The sequence below is a fragment of the Aedes albopictus genome, chromosome 3, assembly GCF_035046485.1.
Source record: "Aedes albopictus strain Foshan chromosome 3, AalbF5, whole genome shotgun sequence".
Lineage (NCBI taxonomy): Eukaryota > Metazoa > Arthropoda > Insecta > Diptera > Culicidae > Aedes > Aedes albopictus.
In genome coordinates this window covers 344,624,598-344,651,151 of record NC_085138.1, presented here as the reverse complement: position 1 = coordinate 344,651,151, position 26,554 = coordinate 344,624,598, and the positions used below count along the sequence as shown (strand labels likewise).

Below are 26,554 nucleotides of genomic sequence, written 5' to 3'. Positions count from 1 at the left end.
TACTCCTAAGTAAAGGATTTTTTGTACAAATTTTAAAGGATATGCTGAATCATTTTTTGAATAATCCCTCCCTCTGAAAGAAATTCAGGAAGAAATACCTGCATAAATACTTCGAATATTTCGCTGCGCAAAATTAATTAAGATATCATTTGCTGTTACCAACGGACATCTGAAGTTAAAAGTCACTCTGTTTGCGTTCGCATCGGAAGTGCTCCACAGATTAGATCCCATCAAGCTTATTCATTTCTCAACAATATAGAATCAAAGTTCCCAATTCGCTGAACGAGCAGCGATTGATTGGTCAACCAAATCATCCATCTCGGAATGATAATCGACAGCGATGACGACCGTGTGCAGACGTGAGCGACTCGTTGATTAGGGTCGTCGTAGACATTTCTCTGAAATCATCGCAAAAAGCTCATTGTTATACCGAAGTCCGAACCGAATCCCGTCCGACACTGATTACGATGATAAGCGCGAAGGTGCTGTTGTCGTTGTTGTTTACAGGCCCTCTCCGAGTATACCTGATGATGGCGAAGTATTGCGGCAGGTACACTGCCGTGAATCGCATATCAGTCTCATCTTTGCTGGATTTCCTATGCAAATGGGACAGATATGCGATTCACGGCAGTACATGTGTTATCACCGTAATTATTGGCAGGAACGACCGGTTCCCGAAAGCCGAATCGTCTGCTACAAAGCGTTGATGGTTGGTCAATGGTTGACTCTTTGAATAATTAACTTTAGTTCGGTCAGTTGAACGACAAACGCCGATCAAAGTGGACACGAGTTGTAACTAAAGCAGCGGAGGAACAATGAAGATAAGAGCTATCGTACTCGGCATTTTGTTGAATTATATTGTTGGTAGTCATCAGGTAAGCTCGTGGATTTGGGTTGATCAATTTTCTTTATGACGATGACTTTTATCTTCTGATTGTGCAGATATCCTCTCCAAACGATGATCACTACTGGGCAGGGGTAGTGGAGTTCAGTTTCAAGGAACGGACGATAGGCAATGAGTCAGCTTTGGTCAGCACGCCGAGGAATTTGGCCAAATATAAAGATATCATCAACTCTCCTGAAGCCGATCCGTTGGATATTGTTGTGTTCCCGGAGTATGGGTTGAGTCAAGTGGAGACAGCCTCATTTGTACCGAACCCTAGCGATCTCATTACACCCTGTAACAATCTTGAATACGAGCAAGTCGTGCGAGATCTGTCGTGTTTGGCACGGGCTCGTCAGAAGTACTTGGTTGTGAACCTGGTGGAGAAAGCTTTCTGTCCAGAGAACAGCGATTGGCGTCCTTGTGCTCCCAATGGCCTTTATCATTTCAACACCAACGTGGTGTTCGACCGACATGGACGGGTGATCGCACGTTACCGCAAGTACAACCTTTTCGGAGAACCTGGCATTAACATTACCTCCTGGTCAGATGCGGTCACTTTCGAAACGGATTTCGGTGTCCGGTTTGGCACCTTCATATGCTTTGACCTGATGTTCGAGCGACCTGCACTGCAGCTCGTAAAGCAAGGAGTTACCGATTTTATCTTTACAACGATGTGGTTCTCGGAGTTACCATTCTTGACCGCTGCGCAGATACAGCAGGCATGGGCCTATACGCACAACGTCAATTTTATAGCTTCTGGTTCGAGCTATCCGGAAATAGGCAGCACTGGCACGGGAGTGTTCGCCGGAAAGCGAGGCCGGATCATTACAGTTATGAACCACGATGCAGAGTCCAAGCTGTACGTTGCTCAGGTGCCAAAGATTGATCGCCCACAGGCTACGATTAATCGTCAGCCGGTCATCAAGTATACGCCCAGTGAGATGTCAAATCTTAAACTGAAGCGAGATCACATCGATGGCTATCTGATGTCCACGCTGCCGATGAACGCGAGCTTCCATGAAGCGCTGTTATGTCAGGAGACGGTGTGTTGTAATTTCACGTTGAAATACACAGTAACGGTACCAAGTGTGCCTAATCAGGTAAGTGATAATGATAACCGAGAGATAAGTTGTTTTATATGTAGTACACATCCTAATCATGGCAAGTAGATGTTTTGAGGATGACTTAATTTGTCGAACGTTTTCATATTCGATCAGTTACCAGTAGCTAGGATTTTGGATGGGTCATAGGGCTGTCCCAAAGTTTTAATGACTTTATAACTCCAACGATATCTTATCCCTCGTTTAGGAGACATTTCTCGCGTTTAGTATCATACAGGCGTATCTACAATGATTGATTTCTATTCATCGATTTTCTCTTTGGATTGTTCCGGAAAATACGACCAATATTCGGATGATCGCTCGGTGTCTTTCGGTAAAGAACGATTACACAAACAAGAAAAACAACCAATTTTCCGGTCAAGTTATTAACTAAAAAGAAAATCTATGAAGAGAAATCGAGAGAAAGCGCGAGATTTGTCTGATGGTAGTCAGTTGTGTTGGATCATTTACAACCGTTTTGTAAACTTCGAAAAAGGAAGTTTTTGGAGAAACTTTTTAAACAAATCCGTCGAAAATCTCAGGGAATTTTACTGGTGGAGTTACTAATCAGTTAAAAAAGTTCATTGATCGGGGTGAAAATTGATGAGAAACTTAGGATTATTTGTGTCAGAATTCCTATTCATTTTTATGTCATTCATTTATTTTTTTTATTCTTCAATCACTTAGCCTAATTGACAGCTCTTTTGTCCACTAGGGCACTACGTGAGCGATTCCAATTGGAAGCTGTACTTAAAAATTTGTACAGCGCCTAAATGTATTCTGTTCTAATTCTACTATATCCAACTGGCTGCCGTTGCGCTGCTTTCACTTTCTACCCTATCATGGTGATGAGCACGAGGAAGCTGATGTGTGGCTGTTGGTTGTTCCTGTTTCCAGTCCGATTGGGTTTCCATTATATGAGTTGCCGTTCGCCGTTGTCCAAATATCCGGGTCCATTTGAGCCATTGGCTCAGAAGAGGGTCAGTGTCAGCTGCTCTCAGGGGGAAAGAGCAACTGACGAAAGTGCCGGGGCTGGGATCGAACCCATGACCATCTGCTTATGAAGCAAACGTGTAGCCACTACGCCACGGGCCCCGGCAATCATTCATTTAGTTCCACACACGGTAAAAAATCTGCACTGTGATATAAACTGATTGGCACTTGAATTCGCACTACTGTTCAATCAGTTTGTTATCAATTACATATCATTTGACAAAGAACATCCAATGCCTCTTTAATTTTAATGTAACTTCACATCAATTCGTTGTTGACAATGTTTTGATTTCAAAACTAAAATTTAAAAAAAATGTGTACAGCCGCACCCAGATTCGATACCAGGACCTTTAGAGTCACGATCAACTATTTTACCACTACACTGCTTCACATCTGTTAGAGAGGTGCAAATCGAAGCGAAGCACTTTCTACCGCCTGTCATCTATATTTACTTTCATGCCCAAAACAGTCATTACCAAATCAACAACTTTTCACTTTGGATCGTATTGCTTTTTACAGTAGCGCAAATTGAAGGGATTTTCTGTTGATTTCTCTGGTGGGTTTGTTTTGGTCCTCAAATCAACACTGACAGCATTGCGATCTCAAAGGAAAAGCACTTCTGATCATGTTGATTACGACATTGAATAGTTAAGGGATTTTTCCCTTACATCTAGCGTGCAGAATTTTTACCGTGCATCAAATCCATGATTAAAAAGGAAAAACGGCATAAGTGCAGTGTAATCATGATTACACTGCATTTATGCCGTTTTTCCTTTTTAACCTGGGTTGGAACCGGATTGGCGGAAAATGTGTAAACAAATAACGTCAAACAAACTTTAGTACAAGCTAAACCGAAGTTGGGTTGGGGTTGAAACTGTGACCTGGGTTGGAACTGGATAATAAAGAAAAACGACATTAGTCAACAATTTGCCACCATTAAGGAGAAACTTCAGAGAATACAAATATAGCTGCCACAATGGCCGGCTTGGACCTCTACTCACGTTTTCAAGAGCACCAATCTTAAATATTTGTAAACAAATGCCCTCGATTTGGAAAAGCTGCCTCTTTTTGCAAGTGAGCAAAGCCAGGATAAACAAGTGCGGCTTAGTTCGATGCTTCGTTCGTCGGATTTGTACCTCTAAAGTTTGTATTCAAAATTGCAATGGGATTTCTTGATGTTTCACCTTAAACTCGATTTGTGGCTGCAGTTCTCCAACGTCGGTCAAGCCCAGATCACGCTCCACCTGATCCGCATACTCTCTGCGCTCCACGGCTTCTTGTGCCATCCGGATTAAAAGTAAACACCAACTTATGCCAACTTTGCAGGGTTGTTGTCCGGCGTTCTTGCCACATGCCCTGCCAACCGTACCAGTCCAGCTTTGCCCACTCTCAGGATGTTGGATTCCTCGTAGAGCACAGTGAACTCGTGGTTCATCCATCGCCGCCACTTACCGTTCTTCTGCACACCGCCAAAGATTCTCCTTAGCGCGCGTCGCTTGAAAACTCGAGTGCTTGCAGGTCCTCCTCGAGCATGGTACATGGCTCGTGTCCGTAGAGCACCACCGGTCTTATTAGCGTCTTGAACATAGTACGGGAGTGAATCTTTTTCGACCGCAGTTTCTTCTGGAGCTTGTAGTAGGCACGACTTCCATTGATGCACCTGCGTATTTCACGGCTCATGTTATTGTCAGCCGTGAGCAAGAAACCGAAACGACGACCTCGAAAGTATCCCTGTCTATCGTAACTTTGTCCTGTCTCGGTCAGTTCCACCTACTAGCATGTACTTTGTTTTAATTACAATCACCACCAGTCCGACCTTCGCAGCTTCGCATTTCAGATGCGTGTACAGCTCTGCCATAATAAAATCCAAGTCATCCGTAAAACAGGCAAATTAGCCGGGTTTCGTGAAGATCGTACCCCGGATATTGATCTCGGCTCGACGCATAACACCTTCCAGGGCGATTTTGAATAGTAGGCAGGAATGTTCATTGCCTTGTCGAAGTTGCCATAGATATTCGAATGAACTGCATAGCTCACCCGAAATTCTTACGCTGTTTTTAAAACTCTGGTTAGCATCCCGGGAAAGCTGTTCTCGTTCATGATTTTCCATAGCTCTGGGTTGTCACATGCAACCTTGAAGTCGATAAACAGGACCTGGTAATCAGGACATTTCCGGGGGGATTTGTCGTACGGTACATGAAGATCTGACCCGTTGTCGACTAGCCGTCGATGAAACTGGCTTGGTAACTCCCCACTTTAGGTGATAGACTTCACTTTGTAGGCGGTACTCAAACTCGTGATCGTTCGATAGCTCTCACACATTAAATTGTTGCCTTTCTTGGGGAAGGGACAAAATATCCCTTCCTTCCACTTTTCCGGTAGCTTCCCAAATTTTGATTACAAACCAGTGCAGATCGGTGGCCAACTTTTCCGGGTCCATCTTGATGATCTTTACCAGCTGCTTTGTTGTTTTTGAGCTGATGAGAGGTACATATCCTTAACTTCCCTCAGTATGAGAGTGGGTTCCTTCCCATCCTCTTGATCCAACGTGTCAACGCAAAAGATGGCCAGCTGGCATCCCTGCCACCAACCGATTCGGAAGCGTCGCTAGCAACAGTTCGAACATCGCCAGTTGCAGTATAGACTAGACTCGGGGATGGTGCATCTACAGTACTCGTGGAAACTGTAAAAGCGAATCCTACAGTACATACACATTTGCGAATGCTCGTGTGACAAATTGCTTGACGAGCGAGCACTAACCATAATGGAAGCAACAACCCGGCGAGTTGGGAATCGCTTCGGAACGGGACTGATTTGGAAATATATATGACGAAATTGAGTTTCCGAACAGCTATCTCATGGCGGTGCGGCGTTTGGAATGTTTGGAGCGCAAAATGGATCGCGACGCGATACTTAAAGAGAATTTTCACCGGCAAATTCACGAATACGATGTGAAAGGATATGCGCATCAAGCGACGAGCATGGAAATGGAGGCCGCAGATCCCAGACGAGTATGGTACCTGCCAATCGGAGCAGGTGAAGAATCCTAAGAAGCCGGGAAAAGTCCGATTCATCTGGGATGCAGCGGCCAAAGTCGAAGATGTATCCCTGAACAGTGCACTCCTAAAAGGACTGGACCAGCTATCTCACTCTTCCGGCAATACTGTTTCGATTCCGTTTGTTCGGTGTAGTGGTTAGCTCAGATATCCAAGAGATGTTCCACCAAATCAGAATCCGAGAAGGAGACAAGAATTGTCAGCGCTTTCTGTGGCGCAATAGGGCACTGCATGGAATTCTCTCCTTCTCTTTCGCTCTTACAGAAATTTTGTAAACAATAAGGCCAAGAAACGTCAAAATCCCATACAAAATCAAAACAATGCAGTGCCCTATAAGCCGTCCGAGAAACCGTCGGTCTACTTGATGCACGTTACCACCTTCGGCAGCACGTGTTCTTCAGGATCGGCGCAGTTTGTCAAAAATCGGAATGCCGAACAAAACCGCGAGATGTACACAGCAAAAAATTTTGTAATTTCCAGGCGCATAACTTCTGGCGATTTTTGGATGTAATTTCTGCCGATTACATCGTTTTCCAACAATTATCACACTTACCATGTACACCCTGGTTGGCAATGGAAAGCGTCGATAAACCCGTTTCAGCAGATACCTAGATGCAGTATCATATTTATCATGCTCATTCCAACTCGGCGAAATGGCCGAGAGGCAAAGGATTATGCTTCATAATCAACGGATCATTGTACGAATCCATGCCAATATTTTACCTATAAATAATTCATCTATCGATTCGGCTCTATAGCGATTGCTAGACTCACTCACTTTCAAGCTGCGGCGGCTAATTTGCTGCGTGGAAAGAATGTAATCTGTACATCGCTTTTAAGACGCGACTGACGTGCAGGGAAAATAATATCACAAGATTTTTTTTTGCTGTGTATCCTGAAGCTACCAAAGCCATTGAGGACGACCACTACGTAGACGATTATCTAGTGGATTTTAGTACGACAGATGAGGCTGCCAAAGTAGCAAGCGAAAACTCCTGGCAGGATCGCAAATGTGCAGTTCCAGATGCAAGGAATCGGCCATCGCGCGCGGATATCTATACAACGATGCTAACTTGTGCTGATGCTGAGGGCTGGGGCGATTGCGCGGACTGACTGGCGACCAGCAGGACAGCGCCGTGTAGAATGGGGTAGAGCTGTGTGTGAGTGTAGAGTGGAGTGCGTCCACGCAGTCTGACAGATGCAAATATCAGTGCTGCCGAATTATGTGTGCCAACCACACAGGGTTCTGGGGATGCTCTGGACACCTCAAATCGATGAGCTGAGATTTTCTACCCAGATGAGCGAAACCCAAGTAACCAAAAGTTCCGCTTCCCATGACAAAATGCACTTTCAAGTTCCGCGAAGTTCAGATGAAGTTCCGAATGGAACTTTTTGGCTGCTTAAGAGGCTAACGATGAGCCTTGCGGGAACTTCGGTCACAAGTTCCAGCAAGGCTATTTGTTAGCCTCTTAAGCAGCCCGAAAGTTCCATTCGGAACTTTATCTGAGCTTCGCGGAACTTTAAAGCTGCTTAAGATGCTACTCTGAACTTTGTCGGAACTTTCAAGTTCATAGAAGTTCAGTTCAGTAGCATTGTGTTTCAATGAATATTGAATGTATTTTTTTGCAGAAAATAACTGTGTTGAGCATACAGAAATAGAATACAAATTTAAATTCATCAAATCAATAAATAAATATTAGGCTTAAATAAAAAAAAAAAAATGTCACCCACCAGATTTGAACCGAGAGTCGCTGCGTGAGAGACCTACGCTCTATAACGTTACTACAGTTAAGATTGAGTGAAGAGCGGGTGTAGTCTGACTTGAATCGATTTTTTGTCGGCAGCTTGTTTTGCACCCTTGTACATTAGTGACGTTAGCTTGACTTTGTCAAGTGCAGCGCAGCGGTAAGTCAGAAGACTATCACGGAGGAGGATCCAGTTCAAATCTACTTAGAGCGACGGGTAGGGGAAAATAAGTAAGAGAAGCAATTTCAGATATTGAATCACAACAAAGTAGTAGTTCTGAAAAATACATTTTTGTTTCTGCATGAATTTTGTCGAAGTTCTGTCAGAAGCTGCTTAGAAGGCTATCCAGCTACCTTATGTGAACTTTCAAGTTCCAAAATTACTTAAAATAAAGCTGCTTAAAAGGCTAATGATCCACCTCGAAAAAGCTGCTTTGCTTTGAAAGGACCCTCTTATCTGAACTTTTGGTTACTTGGGAGAGGTACATGCAAACGTCCAAGCGGCGAACGAAGAGGCAAGTACTGCGATGTGTGATGACATTGTTCGATCCATTGGGACTGCTATTGCCGCTCGTCATCCACGGCAAAATTATGATCCAAGACCTGTGGAGAGAAGGTACCGAGTGGGAAGAGCAAGTCAGCGCGGAAGTTTTCATGAAGTGACAGCGATGGAAACAGATAATCGAGTACATCGTTGATATACGAATTCCCATATGGTACTTCCGCCACGCAGATCAGACGACCTACCGCGACTCTAAAAGCTCTAAAAACGTATTCGTCGATGCGAGCGAGGTAGCCTATACTACCGTATACTACCGCGTATACGTACGCTGAATCGGAAGTCGCTCCACTAAAGCAGTGTTCGATTCCAATACTGGAGTTGCAAGGGTGCGTCTTAGCAGGTGTTCGTTGGTCCAAGTTCGAGATAACCACGAAATTCGTGTATCGAAGACGGTGTTTTGAACACATTCCAGAACGGCCCTGGCCTGGATCAAGGCTGATCACAGGAACTATCGGCAGTTCGTATCTTTTAGAGTTGGCGAAATTCTGGAAAACAAAATTTAACGCAGCCGATTGGAGATGGGTGGCATCGAAATCTAATCTAGTCGATGATGCGGCCAAATGGGGTAGCCGCCCGTACCTCAACCAAGACAGCAAGTGGTTTCACGGATTTTGTTCGGTTCTCCTCCTGGGACCGGCTCCTGCGGGAAACTGCCTACGCCCTCCGATTCGTAAATAACTTGAGCAAGGTGAGGCCGAAACGAACAGGACAGCTTCAACGGGATGAACTCCGAGCAGCAGAAGAGAAGATCTTCAGACTAGTGCAGCGTGAATCCTATATTTGTATGAGATCGCAGCGCTTTCAAATGAGGTCACACACGAACCAGCACAGCAGGTTATCGGAAATACCGTTTCTGGAAGATAACGGCTTGCTACGTGAACGTGGTAGACTCAATGCAGCTGAGGACGTCTGTAATAGCGTGCGCCATCCTATTATCCTCCCAAGAAACCATCACGTAATGGAGCTACTTTTTCGCAGATATCATCAGCAGTACCGCCATGACAATTCCGAAACCGTGGTCAACGAGATTCGTCAGCTGTACAACATTCAAAGACGAATGATAGTTTGATAAGTTAGCTGGAACTGCAAAGTCTGTGCGACGGGCAAAGCCAGCAAATCCATTGATGGCACCTCTTCCACCTGCTCGACTGGCTCGCCATCAGCCTGCCTTCACCTACACTGGGGTGGACTATTTCGGACCGCTGCTGGTGAAGCTGGGACGCTCCAGCGTCAAACGATGGATCGCACTGTTCACATGTCTGACAGTACGAGCCGTCCGTCCACCTCGAAGTCGCCTACAGTTTGTCAACGGAGTCGTGTATCTCCTGCGCCCGCAAATTCGTGGGTCATGAGGGCTCACCTGGTCGTCAATGGAACCAATTTCCGGATGCGGATGTCAATGGAACCAATTTCCGGATGCGTACGCCGAGCTTGATGACGAGATACTGCAGACACTAGTCGTGGAGGCTGAAAACATACTCAATTCTAGGCTTCTGAAGATATGTCACTCGGAACCGGTGAAGTAGAGGCTCTCATGCCAAACCATTTTCTGCTGTTGAGTTCCAACGAGACAAAACGACGTGGCGAAGCAGTCAGAGACACAGTTTGCCGTCAGTCCAGCGAACTCGTACGCCGAGAAATCTTGGAAAACTCCTGGGAACTGATGCAGCATGAGTTGGATATCTTCTGGCTAACAGAATACCTGTCAATCCGTCGGCAGCGTAATTGGTTTGAAGAAACCAGATCGCTGAAAACAGGAAACCTGGTAATGGTCGCCGAATCAATAGATCGTAACAAGTGGGAGCGTGGTCGAATAATCCGTTCAACTCTGAGCCCAGATCGCCGGCATCGACAGGCCGTCGTACAGATTGGGGACAAGACTCTACGAAGACCGGTGTCACGGTTGGCACTGCTGGACCTACAACAACTCCGTGAAGTTCCGGAGGCCTCCGGACTACACCCGGGGGAGACCGTCGGAAGGTGGCCAACTGGCAACCCTGCCACCAACCGATTCGGATGCGTCGCTTTCAACAGTTCGAAGTATCGCGCCAATGCCAGTGACTGTCGCATAAGTGACGTCCATCAATCAGAACGTGGTCGATTTGCGATTCTGTTTGCTGTAGTAATCTCCAGGTGTAACGATAAGAGAAGCTGTGCTAAAAGAAGGTGCTAAGTTCTTGGAGGCGACTAAGTCAATGAGGCGTAGACCGAATTCGTTCGTCAGCTGGTGAGCGCTGACCTGTTCTATCGTCGGTCTGAATTTCTTCTCCTGGTCTATCTGAGAGTTAGGTTTCTTATGATGATCTAGACGCCTCTGAGCTGCGCGTAGAATGCGTCCTTGCCATCCTCAGTACTTCCAGTGATGGGGTTGTGCATGTTGATTATGCTGATGTTGAAGAATCGGCCCTTGATCCTCAATCTGCATATTCTTTCGTCGATCGATTACCAACCGGTCACACGCTTCTGCATGTCGCCAGTCACGATGTTGCCGTAACTCTGGTAGAGGGTATGATTTTGATTACCTCTAAATATTCGCACCATAGATCCTGCTCAACACACCTCCTACAGCGCTACGATTCTTGTGAAAGGAATTCTTCAAATAACTGCCTGAGAAATCGCCAAATAAAATGTTTGCAGAGAAATTGCATTAGAAATTTGCGAAGAAATAGCTGGAAAAATCCCTAAAAGAATTGCTGATTGTTTAAAGAAATGCCGAAGCAATTGAATTGTTAAGGTAATTCCAAAGTAAATTTCGAATCAGTTTTTTAGAGTAATGAACATAAAAACATTAAATTAAAAAATGAACATACAGGAATAAAAAAATACTGGAGAAATTCTCAATTGAGTTAGCAAATCCAATAGGACCACTGAAGAAATTCTCACTTCATTTTGAAGAAGTCCTCACATATATCATCGAATAATATCCACAGGAAGAATTTCCACAGGAATTGCCGAAAATATGTCTAAACATAAATTCGAAGAAATTTGAAAGGAATTTATGTACAAAGTTCAAAGCTTGGTTCAAAGCTATTACTGAAAAAAAAAATCCAATGGAACCCAATGGATGTTTTAAAAAGAAAGCAAAAAGAGGTCTGAAGAATATCTAGAGGAGAAAAGGGACAAATGGGCGAACTTGGGGAAACCTGTATAGGGTGTCAAGGAGGACTTCAAATGGTTTCCAGTGGGGTTTCATGGGATTTCATGGCGTTTCAAAGGGCTCAGAAGGTTCGATGGTGTTTTCAAAAAAAAATCAGGGGTTTCATGGGTTCTTAAGAAGTTTCAGAGAGTTTCAGCGTTTTAGGGAGTTTTAGAAAATTTCAAGAGTACTTGAGCAACTATAGTTATAGTTATATGTATTAGTTTCATTATGCAATACAGGAGGACACATTTAGTATTCCTTTTAAGCTGATGCTATTTCTTACATTCTCTAATCACTACACCTTCCGCAGGCCTTCTACAGCTACGTTCTGGCCGTGAGCGACATCAAGCGGACGTTCGATGGCTTCGCGGACGGAATGATCACAACCTGTGCTATATTCGCCTGTACCGACGCCGCAGACCGCAAGACCTGTGGTACGCGATTCACCGATCGGGCGACAACTGTGGTCGACGCCGTACGTTTCGACTCCATAGATATCGTGGGTGAATTCCCGGATGGAGAAAACGTTTTCCACTTGCCGAACAGCGTGGATACCAGTATTCTTCCGCTGGAGGTCGACGAGATCGAGTACAGCGAAACGTCTTTCGACGAGGGAGAGTGAGTAGCTTTGATACCATTTGGACCATATGTAGACTACTAATATCCCTAATGTTTCTAGCACACCACGGAAGCGAATCGAGTACAAACTGGTCAAGCCTCGATCAGATCTCCTAACGTTCGCCATTTGGGGACGGCAGTTCTTGGATATAGCTAGCAGCGCTTCTGCTACGGTTGCCAACATCCTGTTAGTACTGCTTGTTGCACTGTTTGCAGCTTGGTAACCATATGAGAGTCATCGCATGCGGGCTTCAAGTGGTATATGTAATTTATATCGAAGGATATTAAAGAGAATTTTATCGTTGCAGAGTAAGCTCACATGAAGAACTGTAGATTTATGTTTCAGCTACTTGATCATCGAATAAAAAACACATCACTGAGACAGAATACTCTTTGTTCGAGTTTGAATTAAAAAGACATTGTAAATATAAACCTACCAAGAGTACGATATTAATAAAGCCTATGATCAGTTGGACAACAATAACTTGTTTAGATATATTAGATAATCATTCTAGACTTTTATACTTTCAACGAGTTTAGCTCCAGAAACTTAAAGCAAAACTCGATGCATTCCCTGTTTTTTTTCATAATCGAGTCTTGCGGAGTCCCATTGATAAAGTTCTTCCAAGAGTACCTGAGATTTCTCATAATGTTTCAACTGGAGTTTTCACAGGGTTTCCAACGAGAACTCCATTAAAAGTTCCTTGGGAATTTCTTGGAGAATCACTTCGGGATTTCTGGCTGAAGCCTGGGACTTTTTCTGGATTTCCTTCTAGAGTTACTACTGGGATGCGGAAAAAAAACCTAGGAGAATCGCAAGACTAATGTTTGATGGCAATTATTGAGTTAACCTCCAGGAGAAAATCCACCCAAAAGTCTTTTTTAAGAAAATATCCTAGATTAATAGCATAGAGAAATAAATTGTAGCATAAGGGGGAATTTGATATTTTCGGCAGTTTTATTTTCTACGTCTTTTTTATCAATTCCAATCGGAGCATTGCATGTGCACAGTAGCGTAGCCAGAAATTGTCTCTGGGAGGGGTTTTGAACGGTAAATGATACATTTTTTGATTTGTCACTTACATTTTGTAAACAGTAATGAGCAATTGTATTCGTAGTGTGAAAATAGCGGCGCAGCCGAAAATTTTTTTCGTCGCAAAGCGCTTTATACTGAAAATTTGTTCCACAAATTTTGGCTCTGGGGGGTGGGGGGGTTTAACCCTAAACCCCCACACCCCACCCCCCCGTGGCTACGCCAGTGTGCATATATAGGGTGTCCTAGAAAGTATGGACACAACTTGGCAGCTCTCCCATTTGGGATTGGATGCATAAACAAACTTTATTTTCACACATAGCCTGCCTTAATATATTAACATCAAATGCCAATTATTAAAATTTGCATTTAACACGTCGTTTCCCAGGTAACATTTTGAGCTGTATACTGTCCTATTAGAAGTTTTCATAGCCAATTTTATAAAACTGCCAATAAAACCAAGTACTCCATCATAACTTCACAACATTCTGACAACCGCTATAAGAATGCCTTCAAGCCAAGTGGACCACTCTTATGGGGGTAATCAATGCTACATGAAGAGCAACAATAAGTCCGCAACAAAACCAGCATGTTGTTCATTTTGGTTCGAACAACTTTGACACACAGTGTTCATTCACTAGTGCAAGAAAAAGAAAACAATCCAATGTTGACATTGCAGTCATCATGGAATTTGTTGTCGTCGAATATCAAAAGTGATTGACCGTAGTGATTATGTGAGTCTGTGGTGTTTTCTGTGGAAATAACATAGGTGCGAACACAGTTTTACCGTGAAAGCAAGGATTGCAGGCTCTGAAAACTAACGCGCCTCCCAAAAAGTGAAGTTTTGAGGCATATTGAAGCTTCAGAAAAAGTAAAATTCCAAATTATCTCGCCATTTTCGGGAAAACAGACATCTCAGAATGTGAGTTCCTGTAACCTTTCCAGCATAAGTATCATGTATGTACTTCAGGTATCAGGTATGTACTATTTAGTTGAATTTTTCGATTCTCCACTTCAAAGTGCTGGGGAAAAGTTTTCAATTCCAATATGGCAGCAACAACTTGTCCAGAAAAAGAGTGCGTCCGATGATAAATCTAATGACTCTTCATCATGACCACAATAAGTGTAGCTGATTGTGCAATTTCCATAATAAGCTCGCAATAAATCCATCTGCGGTTTCCGCTATTTTTTATGAGATGGCGCTCAAATCGATCATCAAAGGCATTTCACTATGGCCAGCAATGTATGGCCAAAAATATTTTATGGAATGTTTGATTCCATAACAAATAGTTATGATTGATTTTGGTAAGCATTTGAAGAACATTTTAAAAATAATTTCAGAAAACGGTTATGGTTGGCTTTAATTTTGGCCACCTTATGTGACATAGTGTATCCACTTGCATGACAGCAGCACAGTGATTACTCTTCCACCCTTCCACGGTCTATTTTAAAATTCTCTTTATAATCATAATAAAACCTTTTATAAATCAAATAGGTTGCTGCGTTAGTTAGTTTTGTGAAAACTTTATTGGTACTTTGCAGAACGCTTCTAGAATTCAATAAAACTTTTACCGATGGAGTCGGCAGATGGCTGTTATAAACATCTCATAAAACTAAAACAAGTCCAACATGCTCTGAAAATGTTACTTGGGTTGAATGCGATAGAACATTCCCTAAAAGACCTATTAAAGCTTCTGCACTAATTTCCATATTTTTCAATAACATTGCTTAACAAATTGTTGTCTACGAATGAAATTAAGCTCGATAAATATCAAAAAAAATTTATCCGTGTATTTCTACATGCGTATCTATTATAAAACCCATAGTTTGAATTAAAAACATATATTTTTGAACCTGAAAAGTAAATTGAAACACCAAAATCAATATCATTGAAAACCCGTTTTTTTGATAGTTGAAAACAAGCTTCTGAATATATATCACAACATGCAGAAAATTTCATTTTTATTTTACTATAGGTAAATTTAATGCTCCAGCTTTATAAAGTGTTGATTAAATTATTTTTATTTTCGTTAAAACATGTTTTAAAACTCGAACGTCTGTGGGTATCTCTTATCCAAAAAATAGAAAAGTCGAATTTTCCAGTTTTCTCAAAATTCTGAAATATCCGTACACACAGGCAAAACATATTATTATAAGAAAAATCAATCAACCATCTGAAGAAACATGTTTTCCAATATATCATGTCAAAAAAATTCGAAAAAAATATTTTGAATTTGGATATATGGCAAAACCGTAAAATAGTAGTTTGTGCAGAAGTATTAAAAGATGTTTTTTCATTTTAAACATTCTGCATACGGAAAGCCTATTTAATGTACAAACTCTTTACAGGTATCAATTAAAATACTTTGAATAAAAATATAAAAACATAAAAATTGTTGTTTGTTAAAAAAATGATTGTATTTCACTATACAAAGTTGTGCCCATACTTTCTGGGACACCCTATATTTGAAAACATTCCAGAAGGATTTCTTAGAACCATTCTTGAATGAATTTCAAAAGGAGTTCACTAGCGTTACAAGATGTATTCCGTAAAACCTAAAAATTTCAGAGGAATCTCTGAAAATATCTAAGATACCTTTTGGAAAAGAAATTAGAAACTCCTGTAAAGCTTTTAAGGTTAAGCTGTCAAAAAAAAAATATGCTAATGTTCATGGGGTTCAATCCTTGAAAGAAAGACATACGTACACACGTATTTGAATTATTTTTGAAGAACAATTTGTATTTGCTTAAATACTTAGAGGTTTCTACAGGGCGATTTTCGAAAAACGATCATTTTTCATAAACATTATCAAAAAAGTAAATTTTTCGTAATTTTTTTCAGCTTCTGATTTTTTTCAATAATTTTGTATTCTTCTGTTAAACACTAGGCATTCTTCAAGCATGTAGGGCAGAGGTTCCCAAACTTTTTGATACCGCGGCGCCGTTTTAAATTTTCAAAATTTTCGCGGCGCACCAACAACTTTTGAATTTTAACACCTTCAGTTCAAAATTTCAAATATAAATCGTAAAAAAGCCTTCAATGTTATGCTTTTTTTATATTTCAAAAAAAAAAGAAAAATTGCCTAAATATTCGTAGAATTTAACACATATTTTAGATTTCTGAAGGATAGCATTGCAAAACTTTTAAATTTTTAAAATAAAGTACGTAGAATACCAAATTTAAGGAAAAATAGATATAAAAATAAATTGTTCAGAAGCTGTCAGACGGTGAGGGGTCATATTTTTTTTTGTATTCGGAACTCAAAAAACTCAACTCAACTCAACAGCTTAAAAAAGGCGGTTTCAGAATCATGCATGAAATCGACACATAAATTGTCGCAGGTTTTTTTTTTACGAGAAGGAGCTAAACCAGTCTATAGGAGGAAATCTCAATCATAGAGACGAACTAACAAATTATGAGAGTGATGTAAGTAAAAATGTCGTCCCTAAACATTTGAGACAGCACGAATACCTGGAGATTGACAGTAATTAGATGACAGTATTATGGAAAGAACTTCAAAACAGTTTCTTGAAATATCTACTTTGAATTACAAGCTATTGATAAAATCGAAAACTAAGCCGAATTATAAAAGAGTTCAACAATTTGAGAGTCTTACAAACATTTTCAAAATTCCGGAAATATATTTTTTTGTAAAAATCTAAATCTCGCGTTCAGTTTCATACGGGCGTAACTGCATAGATCGATTTCTCTTCATAGATTTTCTTTTCGGGGAAGCGCAGTAGGCGTAGCCGCGTGCAGACGTGTTTTGTTTTGCTCGTCACGTTTCTTTCGCGTTCGTCAATTTTTTGTGTGATTCTGCTGACGGTTTGGCCGGTGCTACGCCTTCCGAAATAGTCTCCGCGTGTGAAAAAGTGATTGGGAGAGTTTTAATAGTGAAAAATGGATTGATTGTTCAACGATTGTGTGCGTTTGAATGCCGCTGCTCAAGTAGTTCGGGTTCCCAAACGGTGCTGAAATTCATTTCGAGTGCAGGAATGCGCCGAGTATTTCGTGTTTTCACCGGCGCTTCGCCTTTCGCTAGTTTCTCCATTGTAAAGTTATTGTAAAAGTACTATGACTGTTTTTTTTCGTGATTCTTTTTACGTATGAGGCTATTAAACTAAAGCTATGTCATCAGTGATTCGCGAGTAATTTCATAATCATCCCGGCTCAACATTCATATTTCCGTGGGGGCTAAAGTGACGTGTGTTCAAATGATGACTGACTGCGTGCGCAACAGCGCAACGAAGGGGAGACGAGGAGGAAGCCCGACTGCGCAATGAAGACGTTCCCATGGTGATGACAGCACTACCTTGGATTGAATGGATTCCGGTGAGAATGTTCTGATTACTATTACTACAACAAAATGAACTAAATACGCGCCAGTTTCGAAGATTATCTTTGAATCAGGAAGTGTGTTTGCATCATCATTATCCAAATGATAACGGTGATGTACACATGCGGGGCTTATTGTAAGTGAAAGTGACTTCTGAATAGACGTGTCTCTCCAGCCATTCTGAAATGGGTCTCTGAATCTGCAATAGAGCTATCACCTTCTAACTCCCGGACTAAAGCTTTTTGCAGTAGCTTCAAAATTATATTGCAGAAAACTTCCTTCCATAATATCACTGCCGGACAGTGGGGGTTAGTTGGATCACACACACACATAGATTTTCTTTTCGGATTATTCCGGGAAACACACTCAATGTTCGGATGATCTCTCGGTGTGTTTCGGTGAAGGACGACTAGAGCTAGCATCTAAAACAATAAAAACAGCCACAAATGATTTCTCGGCCAAGTTATTAAACAAAGAGAAAATCGATGAAGAGAAATCGATCATTGTAGATACGCCGTATGATACTAAGCGCAAGAAATGTTCTATGCGGATATTGTAAATTCCGGAAAACATTCGTAGACTTTGGAATATTTGCCATTTAAATGAAAATTTAGAAGAGGGAAAACCCCTTTGAATGAGTTTCTTTTGAAGTCTTCCCCCAAAAATACAAAACATTGGTATCGAATACAAAAAATGGTTTGAGGTGACACTAGTTTTACAAAAGAATACGAAAACAGTTAAAAATATATTCTGCCTTCAATAATAAGATATTGTTCTTTGTGTTTTGGCCTAAGAACCTGCGGCGCACCTGAGAGATGTTCACGGCGCACCAGGGCGCCGCGGCGCATAGTTTGGGAAGCACTGATGTAGGGTTTTTGAAGTATTTTGTACTGATGAAATGATTATTTTTGAGCATTTTTGCATCAAAATTTGCCAAAAAATACATATACTATATTTTGTTTTCAACCATGAAAACAGAACTTTCGATTTTCTCTTTTGTTCTGTTCTTTATAACTATTGAATGAACTTCTCAATGAAACTAAGGAATAATTTAAAATGAGTCCCAGAACTAATTTCTGGAGCGATACTTTATCATATTTATGGGTGAATCTTTTTTTATTCTTCAACCACATAACCTAATTTACAGCTCTTTTGTTCACTGGGGCACTGCGTGAGCGATTCCGATTGGCGGCTGCACTTACACTTTGTACAGCGCCATAATCATGATAATTGAGTTTATTAATAGGATTCGTAATAGAGGCATACTTGTACTTGTGGACATGTATACGCAAAACCACGTTCTTGAAATAAATAATTAATACTTTAGTGAAAAGCTACATAATGGCAGTGTGTGTGTTTTCCTATCATGTATTTGACTATGTATCTGTTAATCATTTGAAAAACAAGTTTTCACAGTACCGCCATCATAATGAAATGACTCAAGGTGCTTAGAATTAAATATTGTTTATGTATCTATATATATCTATATCTATATATATATCTATATATCTATATATATATATATATATATATATAATATATATATATATATCCAGCTTTTTACGCTGGCTTTCCATAAATTTTGAATCACCCCTATCTGACAATTCTTGCCGACACTATAATTTTATTATGGATTGATCGAAGCAAGCTCTGTGGTGATGAAAATCTATTGTTGATGAAAAACGTCAAAAATTCCAATTCTTGTATTCAGGAACTCAATTGTAAAAATTTAATATTTCATATTTAAGTCTGTAATTATTGTGTTTTAGGTTAATATTGCTGGACATGCATGATGCGAGGAATTATGAGGTATGAACAGAATGCCAAATTAATATGCCCAAGGAAAATGAGACGTTCAATGAAAACTACCGGAGACAGACGCCTGAAGGCAGAAGTACCGTTCTGACCTCGAACTTCAAAGATTTTTAAACTCGCCGGGACCAGATTGTGAGCATTCCATGGGGTTCTGTTGCGCGAGTGGTTATTTGCTTGGGCTAGGATTACGACAGATTCCTCAATAAATCTTATAACGCCCTGGACAGGTCCAGTTTGAGCCAAGTTGCCAAGTTCCGTTGTTTCCATTGTTCATTATAATGTAAAACGGAAAACATAATTTATTTTGGATTTATTTATTGTTACTTATACAGAAACAATAATAAGGCTTTTCAACAGAATTTAAGTAATTGAGTCGCCCTTGCCGATTAAATGATAGGAACGGATTTCATAATTAAGGGTAGTTATTAATACAATTGTTTGAGATCAGAAAAATGACAGTGTGGGTATCAGACATAGTTGAGGTATACAAAGTTCTACTACCCGCTACACTCTGCTATGGATCGAAAGAGCTTCTTCCGCTTCGACATGTCACAATATTGTTGGGGATAGAAATCGATGTACTGGAAGACTGGTCTAGCTGAATTTTAGCCCGTGTTCTCCGAACAGCAGCAAGGCTCATTTTCCAGGAACATAATGACGGTCAATCCTTTAAACTGAATGCCTAAAATATATAAAACATAGAAATTTTACAAAGGAAATATACGAGAAACACAACGCGAAATGGTTTACCGCTAAGATAGTGAAAAAATTTGACAGTTAGATCAAAAACCTATGTTTTTAGCCTACTGAGATCTTACTATAAAAGCTGTCGGCAAGAAATGTCAAAATCGATTCACCCCTCGTTGTTTTATAGCCAGCGTAAAAAGCTGGATATATATAAATGAGTTTGAAGTCCCTTTGAGGCAACAAAATTCACGAACGGCTGAACCGATCGGGATGACTCTTGCAGGGTTTGATTCGTATTTATTGTGGCTGTGTTTATATGTAAAAAAATGTTACAAAAATCAACTTCAAAGGAGAGCCATTGTGAAAATAATGAAATTGTTATGAGCGGGGAAGAAATTCAAAACGATCACAATAAAACCAATCTAGAGTGCGTTGCCAAAATGACTCCCCAGCAGATGTCAAACAATCACAATCAAAATGGCAGTACAACGTCTGCCGGGACAGCTAGTTATTATATAAAAAATATAGATATTTTGTTGGATTTTTGCTACTAAGCTTAGTATTTTAGAATGCGTTTGATAGTTTTGCTATTATTTGAAAACCATTCAACATATTTCAATGAAATTTACACACAGTTATCTACGCATACTACTTCAAAACGCCTGAAAATTTTATGGTACTATCTTCAAAGACAAAAAAGTTGTGACTATTTGTAGGAGATGCAATAATTAACAATATGCGCTTTTAACAGTTTTTGCATGAGAAACCTTGAAAAAAAAATTTGTTCTAGACCCCCCGATGGATGTTTTCCACCGACCCAGCAAATTAAGGGAAATGGCCTAAAGTATCATTGGGCAAAATTTTAGATTTACTACTTTTTTATATAAAGTTGTTCTACACAACACACCGTGATATGTTACATTATTGGAATGGTATTGCTGCCAATGTTGAAACCCGGGTTCTAAACTTCTTCCTGGGGAGAATTTAGCGAAACCAAGCGTAATGCTAGGTTTCCGATGCATGGTCAATATCAGTGCTTTTATTTTGTTTTGTACAAGAAACAAATGTCCAAGAAAACAAAGCAAAAACTGTATCAAAATGGATACTTTATTGCCCTTCAATGGTAGTTGAGTAATGCGACATGCACTAAAAACTGGTCGCAGTGACAGACCCGAACAGGACTAAAATAAAATGCCTTGAAACGCCCTGAAACTCCCATGAAAGCACTCCCAAGTAACATTTACAGAACTTAATTGATTTATTTTAGTTTTATGAAAGATTTATAACGGTCATCTCCAATGCAACCGGTCTAAGTTTTAATTAACACTAAAAGCTTTCTATAAAACATCGATAAAATTGTCACAAGACTAAACGACACAGAAATTATTTGATTTATAACAGGTTTTATAGCAGTTACCAAGAATACTATAAAATAACTTTTAAAAGACACATCGCTGCTTTGATAACATGCCAGTGGATGCACTGTACCATATTAGATGGCCAAAACTAATACCAATTGTAATCATGGCTCAAACGCTAATGTATTTTCAATATTGATTGTTTGTTAATTAACAACCATTTTCAAAATTAGATCGAAAAAATGCTATTCCAAAAATATATAGTAAATTTAGATATGTTCAAATTTTAACTGAAACATTTTTGGACATCCATAGCCGACCATAGTGCAATATCATTCAATACAAATACATTCAGAAAGGTGCATATGCATAGAATATACGAATTTCACTTTTTCACAGGTCAGAATTTATCTCCAAAACTGCATTATTTGGGAAGCGCGTAAATTTTGAGCAGTCATAATCCACTTATTCACGGTAACATTGTTTCTGCACATAGTAAAATATCTCAGAAATCACCACAAAGTCACTTATAATCATGCATATTTACTAGTGATAATCGATAGAGAAAATCCATAAGATGATTGCGATGTCAACATTAGTTTGTTGTCATTTTCTCACACTTGCAAATAGATACTGGTTGTCAAAATTGTTCGAACAAAAATGAGCAACATGTTGGCTTTATTGCAAACTTGTTGTTGCTCTCCACTTTGTTTTGAAAACCTCTATAAGTGTGGTCCACTTGGTTGGAAGGCGTTCTTATAGCGGTTGGCAGAAGGTTGTTATGGAATACTTGGTTTTATTGGCAGTTTTATAAAATTGGCCATGAAAACTACTGATAGAGCAGCATAAAACTTGAAATGTTACTTGAGCTCTGCTTAAAGTTCTCTGCAAACTTGAAATCCATTTAAGTAATGAACTGAATCCGATCAGGTAAAAATTCAATTTAGGCAGTCCTGAACCTTAATGGAGATTCCATTGTACCTGGAATTATTCCTGAAGGAACTGTTGAAGAAATTTCCAGAGAAACTTTTAAAGGGATTCCTGCGGAAAAAACTTTAAAAAACAAATTGATTTCCCGACGGAGCTGCGGAGTTCCAGAAGAAATTCTCAGTCGCGGCTAAAAAGAACAAATGTATGTAATTTCAGAAAAATTCATTAACATACAAATACACAAGACATATTCAGGAAGAACTCCTGAAGAAATCATCGAGTATGCCTGTCCACTTTTAGAAAAATGTTCTCTGATTCTCAAGCCCACCCCCATATTATGATTGGCATCCAAAAAGAAGTCACTTATGGGACGAACTCCTTTAATTTAGGCAAAATTTCCAAAAATATATGAAGAAATGTATTTTTTTTTCAATAAGAAAAAAAGAGTTTAAAAATTCTTTCTCAACATTTATTTGATATATCACATATAGCCGAGTTAGAGTAAAAAATTCAGCTCAATCATTGATTTCGGAGAATGAGATGAATGAAGTGAGCGACTTTGCTTGAAAGTAGAACAAAAATCGATTTCAAATCATCAACTATGTATGGAAAGTCAAAAAATGTTCCGTTCTACTGTATTTTTTCTCCTTCGCGTTTTCGAACTCAGGGCATGATTCTACGCCAAAAATGGTTAAAAATGATACCGAGTTCAAAAATGCTGTAAACTAACGTTATCAGACGTTGTAAAATAATGTTTTATTTTTTTTTTGAAGAAATGGGTTTAACCTGGAATATTTCAGAGATAACGTAATTCTGAGAAGAATTCCTGGGTGAACTTCCAGAAATACTTCCGAAAGAACTTCTGGAATATGTCTAGGAGGAACTCGTAGAAACTTCGGAGAAACTTTTAGGGAAAAAAAATTTTTCTGGAAAAACTCTCGGAAGAACGTCCGCTGGAATATTGAAAGAGTTCATACCCGGGCAGAGGTCAAGTACTGACGATCAAAATGTGATATTGGTTTGTTTGAGATAAGAGGTAAAACTACTGAAAGTAATAGCAAAAATTTGTTCTTGAACCGTCCAACCAATAGCAAAATTTGATATTAAATGATCAATCAAATAGCTCACTGCTATTGGTTAGATCTTACCAAGAGCTAAATGTGCTATGATGATGATGTTCCAGGAGTAAAATAGAGATATTATTTTCAGTACTTTTACCTCTTATCTCAAACGAACAAATATCACTTTTTGATCTCCGTATCAAAATATGCTATAATTGTGCTTTTTTACTCTGCTCGGGTAGAGTAATATTTGCTTTACTTCATGAAAAATCCATTAAAATATTCTAGAGTTATCCCTACGTATATTCCACGAGAGCACTCTTGGCAAACTTTCAAAGGGGATGATGATAAATACCTGAACATTATTGAATTGACATATTCTAGAGAAATCTTTTTAAAGCTAATCCGGACGAATCTTCCGAAGATTTTCACACAAGATCTCTACAGATTTTCTGTCATACTGTGTTCTAGGAGAAACTTCTGTAGCAGTTGCTGAAGAGTTCTCGTAAATGATATTCATGTGGATCCTTGCTAGCTCTTGAAAAACTTCTAACCTTCTGGCTGTCACGTGGTTAATGAGGCCACCAACGCTAGAACCACTCTGATGCCGTCTACAACAAGCAAGTTTTTACACGTTTTGTTCAACGTGTTGTACAGCATACAACAGACCGACTACTGAGGGGCTTGACTGATAAATCTCTTAAGAAACTTTAAAAAGTTCATTGAGGAACCACTGACCAGAATCTTGAAACATCTGTCGAAAACTTCTGAAAGGATTCGCTGAATATATTCAAAAGGCGACCATGAGGGAATTTCTGGAGTTTATTTTTCAGATAACTCTGAAGAAATACATGAAGAAATGCCTTCGCAAAACTTTAAATGCTTCCCAGGTGAGTGAGGTTCTTCAGTAATTTCAGTATGACATTCTTGAAAAAGTCCGGCAAAAATTCTGGAGTGATTTTCGAAAAACTTCATGAACAACAAAGCTTTCTCGATTCATTTTAGCGTCCAAAATAACTGTGCAAAATTTGGGAGCGATTGGTTGCTTCCCCGTATTCCGCATTGCGATTAAAATTTGTATGGAATTTAGTGGGAGAACGTGCTTTTTTTGCATTTTTCTCAAGAATTGAAATTTTTCGTCTAAAACATTCTAACCAATGACGGTAAAGTATAGCCTAGGATATGCCGAAAAACTTTGCCGAAGACCGCAACGTGATCCGACACTTGTTGAAAAAAGTTATAACGTACAGATTGTGCGGTGGTGCTTAACATTTAACATGTAAAGGAATAACATCAATAATAAAATCTCAATTTTTGGGCTAAGTTACCAGGCGAATAACTTTTTTCACAGGCGTCGGATCACTTTGCGGTCTTCGGCAAAGTTTTTCGGCTTATCCTAGGCTATACTTTAATGTTATTAGTTACATGGTATTGGGCAAAAGAATTAAACTTATGAATTAAATTCAAAAAAGTACGTTTTCCCATACTAACTTCCACACAAATTTCAATCGCAATGCGGAATACGGGGACGCAACCAATCGCTCCCAAATTTTGCACAGTTGTTTTGGACGCTAAAATAGATTGAAAAAGATTTGTTCCGGGTTGATACGATCAAATTTAAAGTTTCTCCATACAACGTTGACCCACTCTAATAAATATTTGGGTAGCAATGGCGCCCGCTATGTCCGAATACAGATCAATTATTATAGTAAAGGGAAGGAATTGATGATGTAATCGCTCGCCACTTGATTTCAGATGATTAATAAAACAGCGTTTACTAGAGTTAATGCAATTATTGATTATTACCTATGAATTCACATAGGTTCACGCAATGCCAATTGTTACTGTTAGGTGTCATGTAATGGCAGGATTATTCTGTATTGTGAAGTTGTAGAATAGGATCGACCATGCCTCGCGTATAACTGAAATGTTAGGTGCAAGAATGGAGCAGAGACAAAGTCAATTGCTCAATGCATTAATCTAATAAACTTAGTCGTCATGCAAACAAATACACAGCGAATTGCTGGGGTTCAAATCGGAAGATCGAACATTGTTTAAATCGCAAGCAGTAATTCACCGATGTAGAAGTTAACAATTCCCCGCGCGTGCAACCGATGACAGTGACAAACTGACGCCTATTCTCACACTTCCCCCTACAGAGCCAGTGGCTTTCGGTGAACTGAGGGCTATCGGTATGGTACCCAACCTCAGGTGCTGGCTGTTCCGCGGGTTAATGGTTCAATCACCCACCATCAACCGTGCGCTGCACACCTATTATTAAATTGTCTATTCGAAGAAGCCAAGATGACGACGACTACGACGACGACGATGGCGTGTGTCGAAACCGGCGCGTAAAACTAAGCGTGAATAATTGTAGGTTGCAGTTGCAGTCGGGTGCGTTTTTTTGTCAATCGACTTTACAGGGGTGGCGAAGGGAAGTGGACTTAATCTAGTCGTCGACGGTCGCAGCTCATATTACAAAGTGAGTGATAAACATCGTACTCCGTCGTTCCGGTATGAATCGGACTGAAGCGTGAACTTCACAGAAAGTTTTGGCCAATTTGGAAGGGCCTTTGCGTGTCAATTCAAGGTGGTTGGGTTTGTGCTATTGCAGACTGTGAACTGCAGCGAAATATTGGTCGGTTTTCGTTATACATATTCGTTTTCTTGGTTCACGGATGATCACTAGAGCTAAAATTTTTGTAACAATATACGCTTTTGTAGGATACCCATGGTGTTGCAGATGGGCGAATACTGTGTTATCTTTATCCTGTGTGATTGCCGACCAACGCCTTGACCTGTGGCCAGACCTGCACTGCCACGAACCTCTGGGCCTGACTCTGCTGCGATACTCTGTCGGGTTCTAGTCTAACGTTTGTTTGTGGAATTCGTTTTCGCCACTACGTAAGGTGTGGCGGACTCACATCTAGTTGTTATGGCGTTAGAGGACTACTGGTTAGACTGTCCCAAAAAAAAATCGATGTTCGAAAAGTCTTGGTGCTCAACCCTTAAATGAAAGGTATGCATATTTGAAGCATTTTTGTAGAACATTTCGATTTTCTAAAAAATCCTTTAGAGGTTCCGCTAGGGCGATTTTTGAAAAATCTCGGCAAGCCTCGTTGGATAAATGTACGACTCATGCTGTAAAAATCGTCATTCTGCACCATGTTGCGTAAACTACTATTTCGTAATATTTTATCAACTTCTGAATTTTTTCAATATTTTTCTATTTTT

At 40.0% G+C, this 26,554-nt stretch overlaps 1 protein-coding gene across 2 annotated transcripts in view; it reads left to right on the top strand.

Moving 5' to 3' along the window:
* Window positions 1-668: 668 nt before the first annotated feature.
* Window positions 669-26,554, top strand: part of LOC109421940 (vanin-like protein 1) — a 99,569-nt gene continuing 73,683 nt past the window's right edge. Inside the window, exons 1-4 of one of the 2 annotated variants that reach the window (XM_062843167.1) lie at window positions 690-875; window positions 943-1,986; window positions 11,792-12,099; window positions 12,161-12,486. In XM_062843167.1, the coding sequence (XP_062699151.1) occupies window positions 816-875; window positions 943-1,986; window positions 11,792-12,099; window positions 12,161-12,323 (1,575 nt within the window). In that variant the 5' untranslated portion in view covers window positions 690-815 and the 3' untranslated portion in view covers window positions 12,324-12,486. Of the gene's footprint in view, window positions 876-942; window positions 1,987-11,791; window positions 12,100-12,160; window positions 12,487-26,554 lie in introns of those variants that run through there. The other variant, XM_062843168.1, reaches the window with a different exon arrangement.